This window comes from Nelusetta ayraudi, unplaced genomic scaffold (assembly GCF_046127955.1).
Source record: "Nelusetta ayraudi isolate G7.1 ecotype Tasmania unplaced genomic scaffold, CSIRO-AGI_Nayr_v1 ptg000063l, whole genome shotgun sequence".
In the NCBI taxonomy this organism is placed as follows: Eukaryota; Metazoa; Chordata; class Actinopteri; order Tetraodontiformes; family Monacanthidae; genus Nelusetta; species Nelusetta ayraudi.
The window spans coordinates 5,681,945-5,705,000 of NW_027466113.1; the positions used below are offsets into that span (position 1 = coordinate 5,681,945).

At 49.2% G+C, this 23,056-nt stretch overlaps 1 protein-coding gene across 2 annotated transcripts in view; it reads left to right on the forward strand.

Annotated features, from left to right (window-relative positions):
* The window catches only part of LOC142898196 (nectin-2), a 95,556-nt gene that overhangs the window by 45,591 nt on the left and 26,909 nt on the right, over nucleotides 1–23,056 (forward strand). Inside the window, exon 7 of one of the 2 annotated variants that reach the window (XM_076041015.1) lies at nucleotides 2,609–5,257. The exons of the other annotated variant lie outside the window; for it this stretch is intronic. Within the exon in view, the coding sequence (XP_075897130.1) occupies nucleotides 2,609–3,156 (548 nt within the window). The 3' untranslated portion in view covers nucleotides 3,157–5,257. Of the gene's footprint in view, nucleotides 1–2,608; nucleotides 5,258–23,056 lie in introns of those variants that run through there. 2 annotated transcript variants of the gene reach the window in all.

Genomic DNA, 23,056 nt, shown 5'->3' on the forward strand with positions numbered 1-23,056 from the left:
GCGACTGTGTAGACGGTGTCTACTTTCAAAACAATCCGGCAGTTGTTTTAGCGACTCAGCGCAGCGTGCGAGTTTGAACGCGTTGACCTTTAACTGTGCCGGTGTTGGTGTGGAGCTCCGCGGCGGTGAGCTACAGAAGACGGGAGAAAGTGTCGCTGGGAGTGCGAGGAGGCATCATGCTTCTGAGCCCCTGACCGCTCGGCCGCGGAGAGGCTTTGTGAAGACGTGGCCGAGGCCATTGTGTTCTATTGTGAGTGGGCGCAATGAAATCTTCTAATACTTTTTCGCACATCGACTGAAATATATACATATATAAAATGTGTCGCCCCCCCCCCCCCCGAGCGCTGAGAGCTGCTGCTGCTGCTGCTGCTGCTGCTGCTGCTGCTGCTGCTGCTGTGCGTCTTCCCACCTTCTTAACGCAGTTCGGTCAGAATCGTGATCATAAACTTTTTATTTGTTGTTGTTTTTTTTTGAAGTGGCAGTGTGTAAGATTGAGTGGCAGCTCATGGTAATAAGGCAAATATTAACATTGTTAGTGGCGGGGAGGCAAATTATCGATGAATTCAAAGTCGTTATCGACCTTATCGATCGATTCACGATTAATTGATAATGAGACATTTTTTTTTTTCTGAGAACCAAAATTTCACAATGAAAAATGTGTAAGGAAGAGATTATTTAACCCTTGAATAATGTTGAGGGTCGAATGTGACCCATTTTTACATTAGAGATCAGTAAAAACACCCTAAACATTTATCCTCTGACTTTAAGTTGACTTCTGATGGGCCTCATTTCAACTTTTTTTAATGTATTTTTTTGAAGTTGTTTAAAAGTAACTTGTTCTAGGTATACAGGTATACACCACTCCAACAAAATAATTTTATATTATTTTATATTATTTGCAATTAAATTCTGAATCGACAATTAATCGATTATTGATGAATTGTTATCATCCCCAGTTAGTGTCCATCCCTAACATCTGCCTTTCTCATACCTGCAGTGACACCATTTGGTTTTATTTCTAATTTTCTGGTGACTTTACTCAATTAGATACATATTTTTTTTAAATCCCCTTTCAAAACCAGTAAATCCCACATTGGACCTTTTCAGGACTGTCTACACAATAGACTGATTGTTCACTCCTGAATCAAAAGCTTTCATTTGCTGCAGCCTCTCTAAATTGTGAAGAAAACTAAAATCCCACCCAGCGTCGGCCCTGAATGTAGGTCTCCTTTTTTTTTTATCCAGCGAAAGCGCTTCCCTCTGTTTTTTTTCCTCGCCTCCCTCGCACACACACCTGCTTTAAAGCGCTGAGCTAATACGACGGCGGAGCTGCGTTCGGGGAGCAGGCAGGCCTGCCGTCTGATGACGAGTCGCGCTGGGACGTCTTCGCAACGCCACCAGTTCTCCCGGGAGTTTGTCGTGCACAAACAGAAAACACTGCGGTTTTACTTATTTATTTATTTATTTGTTTATTTATTTGTTTGTTTGTTTGTTTATTTGCTGGATGTCGACGCTCCAGTTTCCCCACTCGTCCCCTCGGCTTTGCCGCTGTGCACTCCAAGAAACTCTCGGTTTCATTCGAGCGGAGCTTAAAATGGCCTCTTCCCAGCTGTGTGTGTGTGCGTGCGTGTTAACGTGTGCGCGCGTGTGTGTGTGTGTGTGTGAGAGAGAGAGAGATAGTGGCGGTCAATACTGAGGCGCTGTGGCTGTTTGAACACCGTCCCTCCTGCAGGAGGGAGTGGCTCTGCTCCGCCGCTGCTCTGCAGTCATGGCCTCCGGGAGCGGTTGTCATTCCGCTGTGTCACTTTGTCATTCACTCACTCGTCCACCAACGACGCTCCTCCCCCTCCTCTTCCTCCTCCTCTTCATCTAATCTCCACGCTTGCCGCTCCTCCATCCATCACCATCGTCATCCTCCCGCGCTACCTCTTCTTTTGCCCAGCCGGCGCCTGCAGCTCCCCCTCCGCTCCTTTGCCACGTGCACACCCGTGCACTCTACTGTATGTGTGCGTGCATGCATGTGCGTGTGTGTGTGTGTGTGTGTGTGTGGCTTTGTTGCCGCGCCTTGTGATTTGTGGGAGGCCTTGGACGGACCCTGGCCGTTGAAAGGTGGCCCCGGTGAGGTGGGGTTGGGGAGGGGGTGAGGGTTTGGGGGCGGGGCTTGGGGGAGAGGGAGGAGGTGACGCGGCTGCCGCTGTCCGGTGGCGAGGCCGGCTGCTGGAGGAGCTCTGAGGGAGGAGAAGGAGGAAATGTCAGTGTTGGAAAAGGCTCAGCACACAGACGTGCACGTACACACACACACACACACACACACACACACACATACACATACACACAGATTCGGGCGTAGCCGCGCTGACACCTCTGCACCCTTGAACACTTGACTCAATACAGTCTGGATCAGCTGACGTCATCCACCTCCCACCATCTCTCCTCCTCATCCTCTCTCTTTTCTTCTCTCCCTTCTCTTTTCACATCCGCGTTTCAAACTGTCTGTTCTCCTTTTTTCCTTTTTCTAAATCACCCCCCGTCTCTCTCTCTCTCTCTCTCTCTCCCTCTCTTTCCTCCTCCCACCTCCTTCCTCCTTCCTCCCTCCCACCCCCTGCAGAGCCCCAAGTGAGCCCATCCGACAGCACCAAGGTGGTGGTGGCCGTGACTTGCTCCCTGCTGGCCCTGCTTCTGTTGGCCGCCCTCATCGCTGCGTTCGTCATCCGCAAACGCCGGCAGCAGCAGCACGGCTACTGCAGCAATGGCGGCGGCGGCGCCGACATGAAGGCGCGCATGTTCGGCGGCGGCAAGAAGGCCAGCAAGAACGGCACGGGCGGCGCCGGGGGCGGCAACAACAACGGCCCCACCTACGTCTACAACGACGGCTCGTCGCACGCAGCGCTGGCCGACAAGAACAACCACCAGCAGCCGCTGACCACGCCCACCGCCCAGGACATCCTGCTGAGCAGCGAGCTGGACGACGCCGAGAGGAGGAAGTTCGACGAGCTGGAGGAGGAGGAGCGGTACGACCACTTTGGTGGCGGCGGGCCCATCTTGCAGCTGCGCCCGCCGCACGACCAGGACGAGATGATGGGCGGTTACCTGGACGACGACATGGAGTCCCAGCGGGACGGCTCGGTCATCTCACGGACTGCCGTCTACGTATAGAGGAGAGCAGGAAAATAGGAGGAGGAGGAGGGGGGAAATATACACATATATATCTAATATGGAGCGATGGAAGAAGAAGAAGAAGAAGAAGGAGTCCTGCTGAGGATTTTTTTTTTGTGGGCTCCGTCTGATGGAGAAGAGAAGAGAGAATGAAACCACTTTTTATTTTTTGGGGGAAAAAATAAAGATTTGATGAATATAATGTGTTGTTAATCACAGTGCAGCCCCCCCAGAAATGGACCAAATGGACTGAGTTGTGCGGGGGAAACTCTGGAAGAGGAGGAAGAAGAAGGAGAAAGAGGAGGAGGGGGAGGAGGAGGAGGAGTGATTCTTCTGTCTGGTCCCTTTGAGGAAAAAAGAAAAAAAGCTAAAAAAAAAAAAAAACTAAAACCTGAGAATGAAAGCGAGAAGAGATCCCGCCTCCCGTTTCGCTGGGACCTGGACGTGGACTCCTGACAGACAGACAGACTAGAAGAGAGGGAAGCGTGTCGTCTGGAAGGCCTGAATCGAAATTATGACACAAGCCTCGGCTGTAAGACGGCGGCGAGTCGCTAACGCATTCGCTCTCATCTTGGGCGGGGACGGAGGGAAAGTTGTCGAGCAGCTACACGCTGCCACTTTTGTCAGTCCTCCTGCGGGAGCAGCCTTTCTTCTTCTTCTCCTCCTTCTCCTTCTTCTTTTCTTTTCTTTTTTTTACTTTTTTGGTTCCAGCGCTGTGTTGCGTTGTGACAGCCAGTGGTAGGTTAGTTTGCCAGCTAGCAAGCTAGCTAGCTAGCTAGCGAGGGGAGAAACACTTGAAGTTGCCTAGCGTGAAGCCGTCCAACCAGAGGAGAGTAAACATCGATGTGGTCGAGTCCACCGGTGAGCCTCCGCCCACATGCCCGCACTCCCTCCCCCCCCCCCCCTCCCTCCCTCCCTCCCTCCCTCCCCATCCTGTAGGATAAAAAAAACACGGCGAGCCACCTCATGAATATGGAAGTTGAATAGGGGAATTAAAAAAAAAAAAAAAAAAATGTGCTGTGCAACGAGAGGCTTAATTAAACAAACCAAATTTGCGGAGCTGAGAAAATCGATTTGTCTTCACAGAGTTTTCGGCCGTTGAAGAGAGAAGTTTCTTGCTCTTGAAGGGAGAGGAGGAGGTCTGACAGGGTCCCGGGTGTGTCTTCCTCCTCTTCCTCCACCTCCCCCTCTTCCCGCTCCTCCCCCCCAGCAGGAGGCGCTCCGCTGGTAATGAGCCGTGAAGCCGGCCCGCGCCTCCTGCGCCACCAACAGATTGCCACCACTTATCGTTTATGACGTGGCTGTACCTTCCTCCCCTCTTCCTCCCCTCGGTCTCCCACCTCTGTCTCTCCATCACTGCCCCCCACCACCACCCTCCGCCCACTTCTCACTCTCCATCCGCGGGCTCCTGGTGTTTATGGGGAGTTTATGATTTATCCCCGGCAGTGTGGAGGTCAGGGCCGCCGAGAGCAGCCCAGTATTTTACTGCTCCGCACGTGTCAAACGCCCCACTTACTCTATTCCGAGCCGGCCGGGGCCTGACACGCCGCCAGCGGCCACTAATCCTGGCGGAGTGGCCGCCATCGCACTTCCTCCTCCTCCTCCTCCTCCTCCTCTTCCTCCTCCTGAGCTTCACTAAGTGGCCAGATGTGTAAAGCCGAGACCCGCCTCCCACAGTTGTACCTGCGTCGACTTCGAGATGGATTTTCAATAAGATCGGCCGGCATTTCCTTCAATTAGCGGATGTTCTTAAACCTGGTGAATTGATCGGGAGACATAAAAGGCGGCGGCGGCGGCGGCTTCTGCCGCTCCTCCGCCGCCGCTGATCCTCTCCTGACTGTTAATTCATCCTGCTAACGAGCCGCCGAGGCGGACGCAACTTCCCTTGCCCTCGTCGATGCGGCTCGCCGTGTTAACAACTCGGATTGATTGTGACAGATAATCTCGGAAGAGAGTCGCTTTTCCCCCCTCGTTCACATCCGAAATCCTCCCACTTGATTTCGTTTCCTCTTCTCACGCCACCACGTTTGATCGCCGCCAGAGCGCCGTGTTTGGAATTATTTTCCTCCGTCGCCGCAGGGGTCTGATTGAAAACCTGCCTCTCCCCCCCCCCCCCCACCCCCCCACCCCCCCGAGTCAGGACGACTTTCACCGCGCGGGATCAGTTGACTTCTCGCCGATTAACATTCAAGCGCTTCCCCGAAAGGGCGAGCGACGCTTCTCAACGTCGCCCCCTTTTTCAATTATAATTCCCACATTATGGAGGCCGTGGAGAGTTCCAAATCATTTCCCCAAGACATTTCATTCAATAGATAATTATGGCTATTAAAACATCATTTTGTTGCTGGTTATTAAATAACGCGGCGAGCGCTTGAATACCAATAAATACAGATTAGAAGAGGAAAAAAAAAACAAACCTTTGTGAGTGGAGGCGAGTTCCGTCTTCCAGAGCGGCGAAGAATTCTAACCACGTCACTCACAGGCAGGTGTTTGTCAAAGCGGGCCGACAAATGTGTGCCTTTTGCTGGCGTCTGAAGGGCGACCACGTGGTGGTCTCATCTGTTTATTTTCCCCGCAAGACTGAGAATGTTAGCGATGAACAAGAAGCTGGCGCAGGTCGAAGTGGGAGGGGCGGCAGCGGGCTGTGGTGGGCCCAGATCGGCCCAGCTTTCCCCTAGTTTGGGCCCAGGTTGGCCCAGGTTGGCCCTGCGACCCCCGGCAGGTCACTGGGTCAGACAAGGGCTGATCCAGGATGAGTGACTACAGCTGCTCTGAAACTCTGAGGCTGAATAGCGCCCCCTTGGTCTGCAGTGGCGAGGAGGAGATGGAGGAGGAGGAGGAGGAGGAGGAGGGCTGGGGGCGGAGCTTGTAGGCGGAGCTAGTTGCGTGCGGATTGTTTTCTAATGGCCTTAGCTTAACGTTGACCGCAGTGTCTCTCAACCCACACAACTGAGATATATACATAGATATATAGATAGATAGATTTCCTTTTCTTTTATTTTTGGATTGTTTCGCCAAGAACACACAAAGTGTCAAGAATAAAAAAAAAAAGTGTATTTCTTGTATTATTCTGCACTCGAGTGCGTCGCCGCTGAACAGAGAACCCACAAAACAAAATGGGAGAGAACGAGAGACACAAGGGACAAAAACTGTTGTATGTACATTTTGGTGTGAGGTGTCTGTGTACTATATAAATGTAAGCTTCTTTATTTTTCTTGTGAAAAAAAAAAAGACAATGTGGACATTTTACGAAAATGTAAATAGCTCGGTGGAGCTGTCGTCGGTGTCTGCGGAGGTGAAGAGGGGGAAAGCGGGCGCCGCCGTAGGCGGCCTTTTCAAACCCCGAAGTTGAAAATGTCTCTGAGGGCATCAGAATGTAATTTTTAATCCTGACGAACACCTCAGCGGCCCGGCCGGCTGAGTTTACCGCAGAGTACCGGGGAGGGCGGGAAGTACGCTTGTATAGCTTCTTCTTCTTCTCTCTCTTTTTTTTTTTTTTTTTTAATCCTTTTCTTTATTTTTCAGCCGACGTTAACATCGCCTGCTCTTCCATCCAATAAGCACACAAGTTCATTTGGCGTTTTGCACAATCGGCTTCTCCTTGACAGACACGGCTGCGCTAAAAAAAAAAGCAAGAAAAACGCCCTGGAAAATCATCGTTTATTAGGTGGAATCGCAGCCGCGCGAGCGAGTTCGGCGTCTGACTCAGCTCCGCGTGCGTGCGTGCGTGCGTGCGTGTGTGTGTGTTTGTGTGCAACATAGTTGAGCGGTCGCTGTGTATTTTTGTACAGCTTGTGGGGCTTTCTGGACATGTCACACTGCCAGGGGGGGGGGCTGCAGCCTGAGTGGCCGCCCTCGGTCGCCGCTGCAGAGGAACACGGGAAGGTGTTGCGGTGTTTTCTAATATTTCCAATTCTTTTCTCTTTTTGTTTTTTTTAAATCTCCTGCGGACCCACGAACCGCACGCACGCACGCACGCACGCATGCATGCATGCATGCATAGGCAGGATTGCGGAGAAAACATTCGCCCACACACACGCAGCAGCTCTCATTACGCTCCCTCCCACAAGCAGACGGTGCAGAAGAAGAACACCTCATACCTGACAACTCCGCCGTCGTCTCCTGACTCCAGCCCACACACACACACACACACACACACACACACACACACGCTCAGAAGTCACACTCAGAAACACACCAACAGGCGAGACGACTTTATCTTCCTCCCGGCTCACTGCCTCCGTCAGGCCATGCGACCCCCTCCTCCACCCTCGCCCATGCAAGGAGCACCTCGGTTCGACATGTGCCCCCCCCCCCCCAACACCTCCTTCCCCTCCTCCTCCGCTGCTCTTTCCACCCCACAAATAGTTTAACCTGCTCCCCAATCTGTGATTTGCCACTGCTGGCGTCGCCGCAGCTCTTCAGGAAGCCAGTTTCCTGTTGGACCTTTTTATTCTCTATGCGTCTAAAAAGTAAAAGCGTGGCTCTAAAAAATAAAAGAGCAGCAGCGCTGACCTCCTCCTCCTCCTCCTCGTCCTCCACCTCCCCTCCTCGTATCCCAGCGAATGCTTTTAGAGAGTTGCAAATTCCCACTCATTTCCACTTCTCACTTCAGCCGCCAACAACACATTCGCTCGCTCCCTGTTGCTCTCTCACCAACACACACACACGCACACACACGCACACACAGTTACATACGCATCACCACTCACCTCGACCTAAGTAAGGCTTGTCAGACGAAATGCTTTTAGAGAAAACGGTGATCTCGGCCCCCAGGTCCGGCACAAGGTTGGACGCACCAAATACCAACTTTTTTTTGTGTGTGTGTGTGCGCGCGTGTGTGTGCGCGTGTGTGTGTGTGCATGTGCGTGTGTGCACTGTACGCAGCTTTTCAAAAATCTGCGTACAGTTGCCGTTTTATCCCCAGCTACCAAACATCTGACTCATCAAAGCCTTAACATCTCCCATGTCACTGGTGTAACGAAAAAAAGAGCGAAAAGAGAAATAATTAAATAAATAAATGGGGGGGGGGGGGGAGCAGAACCTCCCCGTGTGCATAGTATAAATATATAAATATGTAGCAGAGAAAAGAAGAATTACTAATTTATGGTGTCACGTTTGTGTATTTCTCAGTGACAGCAAGCATGAAGGATTTATTTTCTCCTATTATGGTTTCTCCTCTCGCTGTTATTTTGCAGTGCTTTATAATTTATGTTGTTTGAGTGCTTTATTCTTGACTGCTGCGCTGTGATTGCTGCCAAAGTCGGCAAAATTTGTGCTTCTTCAATACAAATGAACTGTACACACAACAACAAAACAGTCTTACCCCCTCGACTTCCCCTTCTTGAAAAAAACAAAACAAAAACGATGTGCTTTTTATTATTGGCAGTTCTGTGTAAAGACTGATTTTTTTGTATTTTCTTTTTTTTTTTTTTTAATTTGCAATTTGTTTATGGTCTTAAAAGAAAAAATGAAATAGAATTGTTGTCACCACTCTGTTGTGTCTTTCTATATTATATATATATATATATTTTTTTTTTTTTTCGTATTTGGTTGCTATTAAAGATACCTTGATTTTGAACGGCCGCAGTGTTTTTGTGTTGTGTTCGAGGTCCGTCCTCTCTTCCGTCTTCCTTCCCCGACCGGGGGATGAGTGAGGAGCGGGCTGAGTGGTCGTGGCGCTCATTGATTCCGGCTGATTAGATTTAAAGATTTATTGATCAGATATGAAGTGGCTGCTCCGTCCCTGGCCATCTGTCACCGACTGGACAAACCTCTCATTTCTTGCTCCGTTTGACCCGCTTTTCGGTTTTGATAAACCTCCCCGCGTGTGTCAACAGACCCGCGATCACGGGGGCCTGTGGGAAACTTCCTCTACGCCTCAGGCTCCGCCTGGCTCCCCCCCCCCCCCCCGGCCCCTGCCCTAGCCTCGTACCCTTGCACCCTGATTGGCTGCCGTCACCGCGACTGGCCTGGCAACAGGTGTGCCGGTGATCCAGTGATTTTTCTGAGCACCAAGAGAGGATGATGATGATGATGATGACGACGACCACGAAGATTTTTTTTTGTTGTTGTTTGATGTCAAGATGCTGGCACACACAAAGAAAGGATTTTTTTTTTTTTGTCTTTTTTTTTTTTTCTTGTTTTGCAGTCGGGATGCCTGTACACTCATTATATCCAGCAGACGAGGGCGGAGGAATGCGCCGCTGTCACATGCAGCGGTGTGTGCGACTGTTTTGTTTTTTTTTGTTGTTGTTTTCCTGACCGGGGGGGGAGGTGGGCTAGGGTGGGGGAGGGGGGTGCAGTGTGTGTTTCCAGTTGAGGAATGTGCCGGCCAAGCTGAATGCAGGGTGAATGCAGCGCCTCTCAAAGGCCGCATTGTTGCACAAAGCAAACAGGTTTGGTCAAAATTTAACCACCGCCAACGCTGTGTGTTCACGTTTTGATACATGACTCAATGTGTGAGGTCATGCGTGCAGGTGCGGCCCCCACCCCTGTTCCCGTACAAGCGTCCCCTTTGTCTGCCCCCCACCCCGCCCACCACCCTCCACCCTCCACCCTCCACCACCACCAAAGGCTGCATTTAAAAACCCGCCGCTAACGGCCAAACGAGGGGGACAGTTGGATTATGGAGGTTGCGGGCCAGCGTGTGCCCAATGTTTGCCCGCCGCCGTGATGCCGTCATGTATCTGTGTGTCACACTGCCTCCTTGTCACACTTCATTTTTGTTGCATCCTTTTTTTTTCTCTTTCTCTCTCTCTCTCTCTCTCTCTCTCTCTCTGTTTTTTTTTTTTTTGTCTACGCGCAGCTATTTACTGCGGGTCCAGCCCACCATCTGGCCCCTGTAATTGCTTTGGATTCGAGGCTAGCCAGATAGCGAGCACACACACACACGCACAGGCACAGGCGCAGCCACGGTGCGTGCACGCCCTCGACTCCTCTTGGTTTTTGGGGCTGCATGCGAAAGACTCGACAAACGGCGGAAAAGCTTTTAAGCCACGGCGACAAGCGAGAACACATGTTTCTGGTGCCTTTTGGAAGAGGGCGAAGAAAAACGGGCTTGGCGCAGCTCATGTGAAAGAGTCAAACCTTGCCCATCTGAACTCCAAGCACAACAACAGCAGCAGCAGAGCATAAAAACAAGACAAAAACAAAAAAAACAAAACAAAGAGAAAATAAAATGTGGATGTGTAGCCGAGGCGACAGGCTCTGTGCTGAGCTCCTCCGCTGTGCTGAAGGCTGGCTGCAGTGATGAGACATGGTGCGCTGCCCCCCGGCACATCCGGCCAGCTCTCGCTGGTGGTGGCGGCGGCGGCGGCCCTGTTTTCATAGCCGGTTGTGTGTGTGTGTGTCCCACTGCCGCTGTCTGCATCGGGCTTCGTACGTCGTCCACGTGCGCGTCCCTTGACTGAACGTCGAGCCCAAGACGTTTTTTCGCTGGTTTGATAGCCTGCTGGGTCGCAGCAGCAGCAGCAGCAGCAGCAGCAGCAGAAGATGCATTTAAGGAGTCTATTTTCAGGCACGACTTGTCTGTGTTGTTTTCTTTTTTCCGTGCGGTTTTTACTTCATCTGCCCTCCACCGCCCCTACAATTCTATTGATTCACGTTTTGGTCTTTATTGAATTTTAATCTCTTTTAATCTCTTTATGCAACAGATTAATTAAAGCAAAAAAAAAAAAAAAATGGGAGGGGAAAAGTCCAGCTAACGGATTAAACTTTAGAAAAAGGTAAATCTTTTCAAGAAACTGCCCAGATTAATCATTAAATAAGATTCGCAAGGTCCTTCAGCCTTGACGCAGAATCATCAGAGGTATTTTTTTTCTTTTCACCAGCCTTTCAATATTTGATGTTTGAATGTAATGCTCTCACTGCATTGATGTGATGAGGACACGCTTCTGAGCCGAGTTTCACACATTTTCTATTTGCACAAAGGCTTCGTGTTTGACTACAAACTCGGCCTGCGACAGCCACGGCATTGATTCAGTGTGTGTGTGTGTGTGTGTGTGTGTGTGTGTGTGTGTGTGTGTGTGTGTGTGTGTGTGTGTGTGTGTGTGTGTGTGTGTGTGTGTGACTGAGTGCCCGTGTGTGTGTTTGTTTGAGTGACTGAGCGAATTAGCCCGGGCTTTTTTCTGCTGATAACTGCAAGCGCAACGCTCCTCATTTAACCTCTCACCCTCCAGCTCGAGACCTGACTAATAAATCCCAGAGTGAGTGATGAGTGGCAAGGACTGTCTTTTGCATGTCTGAGTGACGACTGCGGCCACCGCAGGCATCGCTGGGATTAAAGCCGCCGTCTACCTCTGACCTCAATTATGAAAAGAAGGTTCCTCCACATTTATTGGCTTTATTATATACGTGTGTGTGTGTGTGTGTGTGTGTGTGTGTGTGTGTGTGTGTGTGTGTGTGTGTGTGTGTGTGTGTGTGTGTGTGTGTGTGTGTGTGTGTGTGTGTAAATGTATGCATGTATATCTATCTATCTGTACATATATATTTATATACATATATCTATGTGTATATATCTATATGTATATAGATATATATACACACACACGTATGTATGTATATATGTGTATATATACATACATACATATATATACATATATATTCTCTCTCTTTCGGCAGCTCTCCAGCTGTGTTTGTGCATGATTCACGAGAAAGTCCAGAAGATTTCATTAACAGCGCGCAACCCCTTGTGAGCTGACTGTCACACGTTTGTCGTTATTCCGGGCGCCTAAATTGGATTTATCTCGTCGCTCTTCACACGCAGCGTGCAGATGTGAGACCCCTTTCTGACTCTGAAGCCGGCGTAATTACACAACTCGGAGGCCGAGCGTCAAGAAATGTCCTTTTATTCTTCGAGTTCAGTCGTCTGACCCCCCTCGGTTGAAGTTCGTGGTTAATTTGCTGAAGACTCGACTGAAGGCGAAGACACCCCCAAACCTCCCCAACCCCTCCTTCCCCTCCCCGGAGCGGCGGCAAAGAGCGCGATGACGGCCGAGGGATGAAGGGATGGCAGGAAGTCTGCGGCGTCAGATGAGTCACTTCAAAGTTTGTGTGAACTTGTTAATTTGCTCCCCGCGTGCGTTTCCCGCGGCTCCTCAGCCAGGCCGTCCTTCATCCCCGCAGCATGCAAACATGTTTACCGGGTAACATGCTAATATGCTAATATGCTCAGCCTTTCAGGGAATATATATTTTTTTAAATATTTAACCTGCCATATGTTGCACTTTTAGCGGTTGGCATTGGTTTGAAAATGAAATCGCAGCTCGACGGTGGTGCTTCATGAAAAGAAAGAAAAAGAAAAAAGGTGCAGCAATCGTCGTAGCTAGTTTTCATCCAGTTGGCTGAAATACACGGAACATCCCACATGAGCAGCCAGGAGCGCCTCGATTTAAAATCACAATTCTTGTTTTGTTTTCTAGCAAATTGGGGTGAAACCCCCCCACCCCCACCCCCCCCAACATTGACAGGTTTCACTTGAAGCCGGTAGCGGTGAGCCGAAAGGAAAAAAAATGTCAGGAAGACATCATCTCGGCGGACGGCCGTCTTCCAAGGACTGTAAACGTCAAAACACAAAAATTCAGCCCAAATCTTGTCACATTCCTTGAGACGTGTCAGCTTAGAGTGACAGCCCAAACTTAGCAGCAACTACCAGCGTTTAGCGTTCATCCGACGGAGATATTTATATCTGTGTTTGAGAAAAAAAAAAAAAAACCCTGTTAAATAAAACATGAGCCAGTAGTCTCAAGTTTCAGCCTCGAGTTGAAACTTTGCTCGCTCGTCTTACGCACACACACACACACACGCGCGCACAGACACAGTCTGACTTCCTGTTTGCGCCTCATTCCAAACACCTCTTGCCTTTTTTTAACTTCTTTTTCCTGCAGAAATTGCTCACGTTCACGCTCCTTTTTGTTCTACTGGAATTAAATTTCAATCAATATATTTTTAAATGTGCTGCGGAGTTAATTTCACACTGTCTGAGCTGCTTTGTGACAAACTGCTGCTGTTGGGTGTTTGGAGAATCGGAAACGTAACCAACCGATTTTGTTTTCTGATTATTGTTGTTTTCGCAGAGGTTAGATTTTACACTGAGTCTGAGTCCCATCAGCATTTGTACTTGTTTTCAGGAGGAGTTGTTTTTTTTGACCTACTCAGAGTTCTGGAACTTTGCAGTGATTTCTTGGTGGTTATGAACAGGAGGCAGAGGCAGAGTTATTTAACATTTCTCCAGCTTTTAATCAAAACTGGCGTTGTAGTTCTAATTCTAGTAGAATATTCCAAACAATCTTTGGTCCATCTTCATGTTTAATGACAGCTGCGCTATCAGGCTCCTGCAAGTAGATCTGCTCTTCAAATCAATGGACATGCAAATGAAAACACAACTTCTCTATAAATTATTAGGTGTAAAGGTGGAAGCCCCTCGAGTTGTTTGGAATGTCGTTTCTACCTGCTGCAGAGGCTGAGAAGTGACTTAAACTGCACTGAGGGGTCATTTTCTCAACCAGCCATAGGGTTTATAGGATATATATGTATGTTTGATAGGATTTTTAAAAGATAGATTTACCTCTCCTCAGGTCTAAATGGGAGAAAGTGGAGGAAGGATTCACTTCTCTCATCTATTTCTTTGTCAAACCATGTCATGACGTGAAACTGGAACGGAAGTTCTATTTGTAAGCGCCTCAGGAAATTGGAAATTGTATCAGTTCTGTTGGGTGATAACATCGGATCCTCTGGCTTCTGGTCAGTTGGTTTTGCACAGATTTGTGTCCGCCCATAACTCAAGCTCGCACACACACGCACGCACGCACGCACGCACGCACGCACGCACACACACGCACGCAGTAACATAAAGACTCGTTGGGACAGACGAAACAAGGGGAAATGAATGCTCCTGTTTCCCTCCCAGAGGTGCCCTGGGCAGTTGCTCTTCCTGTCCCGTGCTGACAGGGCTGGAGCTGGACGGGCTGGTTGAAGTGCGTCGCCGGGGCGGATGCGGCACGGCACGGCTCTCCAGGGGTCGCGCGTGCTCGGCCAACTGCTGGGAGGACAGGGGAAGGGCAGAGCAAAGAGCAGCGCTGGCGAGAGTGAAGGAAGGCAGATTTTATATCCAGGGATACGAGAAATATATGATAAAAAAAATAAAAAAAAATCCAGCGTTGGTTAAAAAAAAAAAAAAAAAGGCTGCAGAGAGATAATCAGAGTGTAACGGCGCACGACTGGAGAGAAGGGCTCTGAAAGTGCGGCGAGGATGGTGGAGGAGCGGGGGAGCAAAACGGCTAAAAGTAGAACAGAGTCGGGCAAACGGGGCCTGATTAAAGATGGAGTGGAGACGCTTGAGTGAAGAGAGGAGGACGATGAAGGCTGAGCTGCTACAGCTGTGTTGATTTAGCTCCTCACTCTCTGCCTGCCTCTGTGTGTGTGTGTGTGCGTGTGCGTGAACCTCCGTGCTCGCGAGTCTGCACTGCGATGGTGTGTGTGTTGGGGGGGGGGCGACTTCTCTGACCCGGCACCTGCGCAAACACGCAGTGCCGCCTGATGAAAAAGGTTGCAGCGTGTGGCCAGAGGCCCGTCTGCGAGTTAAATCAGGTCCTCATGCTGCGACTTACCTGGAACAAATCCTGTTCCAGAAAATAAGCACACCCCCCCCTGCCACCGCAAACAAAAAAAAACAAAGAACATTGTGTGAATGCATTATGACCACCAGGGAGGTGTGTGTCTGTGTGTGTGTGTGTGTGTGTGTGTGTGTGTGTGTGTGTGTGAACAAGTGTGTGTGACACCATGTGTGTAAATAAAAGAGATTTCTATCAGGCAGAGGATGGTTTGTTGCTGCTCCTAAGAATAGATTCTGTGACGGAAATGATTTTGATGCTGTGTGCGAGTCTGCGTGCGTGTGTTGCGTGTGTGTGTGTGCGTGCGTGCACGAGCGCGCGTATGTCTCATTTTGTGTATTTGCCCCGAGGTGCTTTGCAGATCAAATGCACTCGCTGTTTAATTCACCGTCTCAACAGGCAGCTCTTACAAAAGTGCACGCGCGCACGCTCCGGCGGCACGTGCGCGTCCGCACAACCTCGGATGCAAACACGCGGGAGCGCGAGATGAATATGGAGATGAGGACGAGACAAGTCTGCAAATATTTGGTCTGAGGGGCTGGAGATGGTCTCGGGGGAGGCGGGGGAGGGGCGGGAGGCAGGCAGGGGGTGAGGCTGCCAAGTCCGTGGCAAATCGCAGAAGATTGGGCCCATGTTCGTTTGTGCATGTAAGTGCTGTGCAGATGTCGACTCGCCTGACGGCGCGCAAGATGCATGCAAATGTATGTCGGCGTTGTTGTTTTTTTTTTTTACGCTCTCGCGTGTAGGAGTTGATCTTAAATTGTTGTCTGTGGGCTGTGAAACAACCCTTTGCGCCTCCCTCGTACCCTCCACTCCCCCCCCCCCCCCCCCCCCTCCCCACTCACACGTGCGCGTGTGTGAATGTCAAACAATTTGAGCCGTTTGCATCTTTGGCCCGGGCTGCTGTGGCTGCGCCGTCCTGCCTCCTCGGCTTCCACTGCCACCGTGTTTATGCAGGAACAACAACAAAGTCGCAGTCATGCACGTTTGCGCACAAACGCACATGTTCATCACATTTTCGATGGTGCACGTGTCGGGAATCTGTCAACAAATGATAAAGAAATAAAGCTAAATTCAAATTGGAGTCATAAACAATAAAAACAACAACAACACATGAATGAATATCTATGAATATCTCCTCAGTTGTATCCCAGATCTCTAAATATTCCGCTGTTGTTGTTTTTTTTGTTGTTGTTGTTTTTCAATGTTTTTTGACCTTTAACTACCAGCGTCGACACGTGCACTGTGCAAGGTTGAAACATATCGACCTTGCCGTGCTTTTGGCCCATCCCAGTGTTGATTGGAAATGAAAACAGGAAGCCAGTGGTTTAACAGGAAAACATGCAAGTAGAAAGTAGATGTAGAAAGAAAAAATAGCTGCTGCTTCTGCTAAAAAGTAATTTTTTTGCCATCAAGATTAGTTTGTTTTGGCACTTTTAAAAGAGGAAGTATGTCTTTGCTGGCGCTGAAAGTTTTTCTCTGTATGTGGAAAAGATGTTTCACGTCACTCGCTAAATTTAGCAGGGTTTGGTTTAAAGACCCTGGAAGAACGCGGCTGGACATGGAGAGCTTTCAGTTTGCCGTCTCGCAGTCTGCTTCCAATTCAATTCAGTCAATCTTTATTATCCCCAGTGGGGTAATTTTCTGTGCAGCAAGTGGTCAACAAGCCCAGCAACACATGCACACGAGCTCGCGGCAGCGTTCGGAAATCGGAACTAAATGCTGTTTACAGTCGAGGGACACTAAAACCGTCATGTCATTTTTTTTTTTCTAAAAGTGATTCAGAATCAACATCAGGAGTAATTCTTTTTGAGAGGTGATTCCTGGTTTGAATATGTTCGGCACAGTGTTTGTCCAGTCACCTTCCATCCTCCTATGTAATGGCCCCTCCCCTTTTCAAATGTCCTCTATGGGCTATTTCTGGTTCTTTTTTTTTCCTCTTTTAAGCTAAATCCTCATTCAAGGATTGACGCGATATTTTGCTTCCGTGCGCAAACCTCGCAGAGAGCGAGCGGGCGAGGGGGCTAATGTTGACATCCAGTCGGTCTTGATGCAGCATCATTCACTAAAGAGCCCATTAAGATTCCGCGATAACCGGCAGCACTGAATCACCGTCCTGCTCCGCTCGCCATTCATTCGCCGCTCGTCTCGCCTCCCCGCCGGTGCAAGCGCGGCGGCGGTGGCGGCGGTGGTGGTGGTGGTGGGGTGAGGCAGTGGACTGTGGACTGTGCGTCTTCATCACCATCACCATCATCATCAGCTGCAGCTGCAGCAGCAGCACAGTGATGTTATCCGCTGTGGCGACTTCCCCCTCCGGCCTTCAAGTCTTCTCCGCTTTTCTTTGTTTGACATCAAATTACGGCCACAGCGTGTGAGACGACTGTCACAAGTTGCCCCCCCCCCAAAAAAAAAATTGCATTTGTTTGTCTGCTCATGCGCTCCGTCCCCCACCAAGCCCACTTCCTCCGCGGCCGCAGACTGCCGCTCCATTCATCTGTCATCTTATCTGCTGCTTCCCCCCCCCAACCCACCATCCTCCTCACTGACGCTCTTATCCTGCCATCGTCTGCCGCCGAGAATACGTTACAGCATTTGGAATCTGTTTAAGAACTTGATGGGTGTGTGTGTGTGTGTGAGAGAGCGTGAGTGTGTTTTTTTTTGTGTGTGTGTGTGTGTGTGTGTGTCTGTGTGGAGCCAGCCGCCCACGCTCTCCACTCTCCAAAGCCATCGTGCAGTTTCACTCGGAGCTTGCGACGAAAAGTTTCGAGTCTTTAATTATTCCGCCTAACCGCCGCGGCTCCTTTCTTCTCCTGTTGCCAATCACTTCTGGTGCAGAACCCAGCGGCAGCACTTTATGGAACAGACATTGCATTATAGATTGAAGCCATCAATTACAAGTCCCGGAAACAAAAAAAAAAAAAGAAAAATCAGTATTCACAACAGGATCCAACGGCGCCTTAAGCTTCTAAGCTGTTTGTTAAAAAAAAAGAAAAAAGAAAAAAAAAAGCCCATCGGACTCTTTTTAATCTGGGTGTGTGTCTGCGGCCGGGCCGCCGTCTCATTGTGTTTATGTGCGTTTTAGATGGAATATTGTGGTGGAAAACGGCGATGGACACATTGAGTTTAAAGCAAACAACAACGACAATACAAAAAAATCACAAAAGAAAAACAATTTTATGCTCAATTGAGGTGTTTCTTTTGACGATTTGTGAAAAAAAAAAACAGTAAATGCAGAAACTGGGCGGCGGAAACACAATAGGCACATAAATTACGACTGTACGGCAGTTTTACTTGGTCTGTGTGTCTTTTGAATTTCTCCTGAACACAGTAACTTAGCTGGAATAACAAGCAGATGTGCGTGTGAACCAGTCATGAGTCCAGAATTTTAACCCCGACTCTGAAATCAATTCTATTGTTAACAGGGCAGCAACTTGCTGTGTTTCTGCTTAGCAACCTTGAATACTTTATTTATTTTATTGTCATTATGTTTCCGTAAATTGTCGATAACGCCATCTAGGGAGAAACCAGCGAAACAGCTTCAAACATTTGATGGAGATGTAAAGGCAGTTACACCTCCTGATCAACAGGTGTGACACTCGTAGAACAGCAGGACTAGCACGAACAAGACAGGAGGTGTCTAGTCTGGTCTGGTCTGGTCTAGTCTGGTCTTGTCTGTTCTGGTCTGGTCTGGTCTAGTCTAGCCTAGTCTAGTCTAGTCTGCTTTGCTCTTGTCTGGTATAGTCTAGTCTAGTCTGCTCACGTGTAGTCTAATCTAGTCCCATCTTGTCTGCTCTGGTCTAGTCTAGCCTGGTCCGCTCCTGTCTAGTCTAGTCTAGTCTAGTCTGGTCTAGTCGAGGATCTTTTACATGATCCTTGACTTGCAGCTCTGTGAAAGAAGCGGATGGAAAGCAAATGTTAGCCAACCCGGCGGGGAGGAAGAAGGCGACCTCGCCGCGGCTCTTCACTCTTTGTCATCCCTGGGCGGAGAGCAGCGGGGGAACGCCGAACCAATATTGACCCCGCCCGGTTGGTCCTGCTGAATTTCAAACCAGTTGTGAAGTGATGATTTTTTTTCTTTTGCAGGTGGACTAGAAACCTGACGAGCCTGTGCAGTAAAACGTTGGTAACACGATTGTAATGCGGCTCTGCTATTGGCTGTTTGTTGAGAGGCCCTGATTGGTTGGTCGGCCGTCGCCTGAATGTAAATATCATTGACATTTGAATCTGGAAAAAAAAACAGGATAATGATTATTTGTCCCTTATATACTTATTCAAGAAACTTTAGATGCTGCAGCTTTATAGAAATTCTGTACCTTTATTTATTTATTTATTTATTTTTCCTGCGGTCCAAAGCTACTTTTGCTTTGCGTTCCTCTTTTTATTGTGAATGTTTCCTTCACGCTGTGATGGAAACCCGGCGCGTCGTGTGTGCTTTCCTCCTCTGCGTCTTTGTAGCCTCTCGCGTGCCCTGCTGAGGGTCTGCTGTACGACGCGTTAACCCCGCCGCCTCCCTCGGCGATCGCCACTCTGTTGCCTGTCACTCGCCCACCTCATGGGGAATCGTGGCTAACGGGGCCCGACTGGCGGCTGAAGTGCACTTCCAGCGTGCGGTGTGAGTGATGGGAGGGAATGAAAGACGCAGCCGCATCGCGATGCGCCGCACGACCCTCGCGTCCGCTCGGCTGTCAGCTTAGGGCGGCGAGGGACTGAAATAATCTCCAGCAGACAAAAGGTTTTTATCTCTGAGAGGGAAATTAAATGTTACCCCCGCTCTGCTTCGGGGGGGAGGACGTGGAATGTTTGCGAATGTTAGCGTCAAATTCCCAGGGAAAATGCAAATGGGACGTCGATGTGTCGTGCGGGAGCATGGCATTGGTCCGACCTCCCATTAGTCCGAAACACTAAGCCTAACCGGAAGCCTAACCCTAACCCTAATTGGACGTTGGACCAATGCGCAATTTGTCGGACTAATTGGAGTTTGGACCAATGGGAAGTTCCCATTTCGTGCGGCCTCTGCAGCCAGCCAGCCAGCCAGCCTGCGGCATCACCTCACACCTCCATATCTGACCACATTGGAAGGTGCTGACGTGGGTTCCGCCCCCTCGGTTCACTGCCTAATCGCCGGAACTTTCTGAGCTCTTGTCGCCGCCGCAGAGTCTGTGAAGATCAGACGGCAGCGTGTGCGGAACAACAAGTTTCACACTTTCGTTTATTTACGTTCCGCCACTTTTCCAGCTGCCCTCGCCCACCCCACCCCCACCTTCCTCCCTCCCAAGATTGAGACAAACACTCCCGCCCACTGGAGGTCCGCTTGTCGCCGTGTGTCTCTGCTTTTTTTTTGCACGCTCCCCTGCGGGAGTGTGTGACCGTGACTGCCGGGAGTTGTGTTACTGCTGCGCACTCTGTCCGGGTCCTGCTGGCACCTCATTTATCCTCCCAACGCTTCCCACTGTGCAGCTCTATGAAGCTGTTACGCTTCTATATGTCCCAGCAATCAGCTGGCAGAGCCTGATGCACGCCACGCTCCGTGTCCTCGCCGCCGTGCGTGTGCATGTGCGTGTGAGAGGGAGTGAAAAAGGCAGCCATGCAGAGTGACTTTACTTTTTTTTTCCTCCCCCCCTTCAAGTAATTTATCCTATTTAGGGCCCTTTACTTCTCTGTCCTGCTCTTAATGCCAGGTTTACTCTTGTGCTGCAGGGTTTTCTGCCGCACAATTACAATTCATTAGTCTGGAAACGTGGGAGAGGGTGAAAGAGACTAAAGGCAGCGTGTGCTCAAGTGTGCCTTCCTTGCCGTGTGTGTGTGTTTGTGTGTGTGTGTGTTTTTTTTAATACACGCTCCAAAGGCTGAAAACACAAAGCGCACACTTTCCCATTCAAACATTGTTTTGTTAACAGTAATATTTTCCCTGCTACGGGACTAAAGCATATCACAGCGCTGAAGAAAACATACACACACGCGCGCGCATACACACACACACACACACACACATCTAGGTGGAATAGGATTTTTCTTTTTTTCTTTTTTTAATCTGCGCAGTGATTCAGCTTGAAACGAAATAGCTTGCAAGGTCTATGGATTACCTTGAGTAACTCTTATTTTTCTCTTTCTCTCGCTCCCGCTGCAGCAGCAGCGGCAACAGAATTTCATTTAACATCCTGTGATTGGAAATGTTGGGTGCGAGGAACTTTGGATCTGAGCAGCATCAAAATAGCGACCTTACCTGAGCCTTTCCCTTTGTTTTTCTTTTCTTTGAAGAGAGTGTCATCGGAGTGTGACCGGTGAAATCTGCAACTTTGCATCTTTAACTGGCTTATACGTTTAAAGCCGCGATGCTGCGCCGCCGTCAGGCTTCCGAAGATGAGACACGAGAATGTGATTTTGGCTGGACGCTGCGACAAATTTACCTCAACACCGTTTAAGGGCATAATGTTCTGTTTGGGAAATGCACTGGATTCAAATGCAAATTGCGTGAGATTTGGCTGGAAGCGGAATGGAAATGGAGAGACTTTCCTTTATTAACGCAGACAAACCGACGTAAGGAGCAAATGGGGGGGATGAAAAAATAAAAAGGCTGCAGTTGACAAAGTGTCCGAATGTACATATACGTTTATTAAGGCTTAATACTGGTTTATAGTCATCGTCTGTTGGTGGAAAGGCAAGTGTGTGTGCGTTTGTCGGGGGGTGGGTGTGTGTGTGTGTGTGTGTGTGTGTGTCTGAGAGCCGACCGCAGAGAATGCCCCTCTCGGTGAGTAGGCAGCGTATTACTTGTCTTGGTGCAATGAGCCAGGCCTTGTATTAGGCAGGTTGAGCTTCAGGGGGAATTTTGTAACACTTGACCTGTTTCACTGAGTCATTTGTGTGGATTGAAAGGACGGAAGAACGAAGTGGGGGAGAGAGGGAGGGAGGGAGGGCGGCACGAGTGGTTGGGGGTGATTGGAGGGGATGAGTGACAATGAGAAGTGATTGCAAGAGAGGGGTGAGGAGGGGGAAGGAGAGAGAGAGAGAGAGAAGGAGAGGGAGGGAGAACAACAGCTGGGGGGAGCCGGAGGGGAGGAAAAAAAAAAAATGAGATGACAGCGCCTTCATATTTCTTCCCTCTTGCTCAGCCCTCCCTCACCGCGTCCTTCACTCAGCAGCAGTCGTCCCTGCTTCCTGTTAGTCACCCTTTGAAAAAGAAAAGGTCACCAGGGCAACTCTCAACTTCTTCTTCCTCTCGTTTTAAAAGGCAAAAATTAGAAAGGATTTTTTTTTCTCTGGCTATGTGCGAGGTAATGGCGTGTGTTTCATGCACGTATGATGGTGTGTGTTTGTGGCGTGTGTTTGAGCTGGTCATGTAGTTGCAGCTTCCCCACATGGATATTAATAGAGCTGGTTCTCATTTTAAGAGTGGGGAGGGGGCCTCAGCTGGTGGTCCCCTGCCTCGGAGGAAAAGCTGGAGCGGAATATCTGCATCATTGGCCTCTTATTCCCCCCCCGCCCCCCCAACTTCTTCTTTCTCTTCTTCCTCTTCTTCTTTTGTGACCTTCCGTCTCGCCCCCGTCCGAGCGCTCGTGCCTAATGTTCTCCTGCCTTCTGCATCAGAGGAGAATAATGAAAGATATTTTCAACAACATTTAAGGGTCAGTTCACCTAAATAACAAAAGAGGCTCTTGTAATTCACTGGCCGTCGCACGCGGCCATGCGGATATGTCATTTATTTATTTATTTATTTATTTTTCTCTCTATATTTTGTTGGATGCTTCAGTGAATCGTCGACTATTTTCGGTGAATTTACCTCTAGTAAATAAATCACCTCACGATCCGTCTTGGAAAGATTGGACTGTGATCTGTGCTGCATGATCACATTTCAAAAAAAAAAAAGAGGAAGCGGAGAAGAGGTGATTTGGTGTGCTGGAGTCATTGAATTCCGTCTCCCCTAGTAGTGATTCAGTGCAACGCTGAGCTGAAGTCATTTCAACATCATTCCCACTGTGGGTATTGAGACCATAAAGGGACAGGTCACCCACAAGTAAAAAAAACTTTTATCATTTTTATTGAATTTTTCTGCTCAATTTTGCATCGACGAATGCGCAGCTGAATTAGCTGCTAGCAAATAAAGCTCGGTTGATTTTGAACACTCAAACCGCGCAGGGAATAGGCAAACCTCTGAGGGGAAACGCTGAACTGATTTCATAATATCAGTGGATCTTCTTCCCCTGCTGGTGTCAGAGCTGAGATTTGCTTTTCCTTCAAAGGAAAAAAAAAAAAAATCCTTGCTTGAGGCATGGACTGTGAAAATGCAGAAG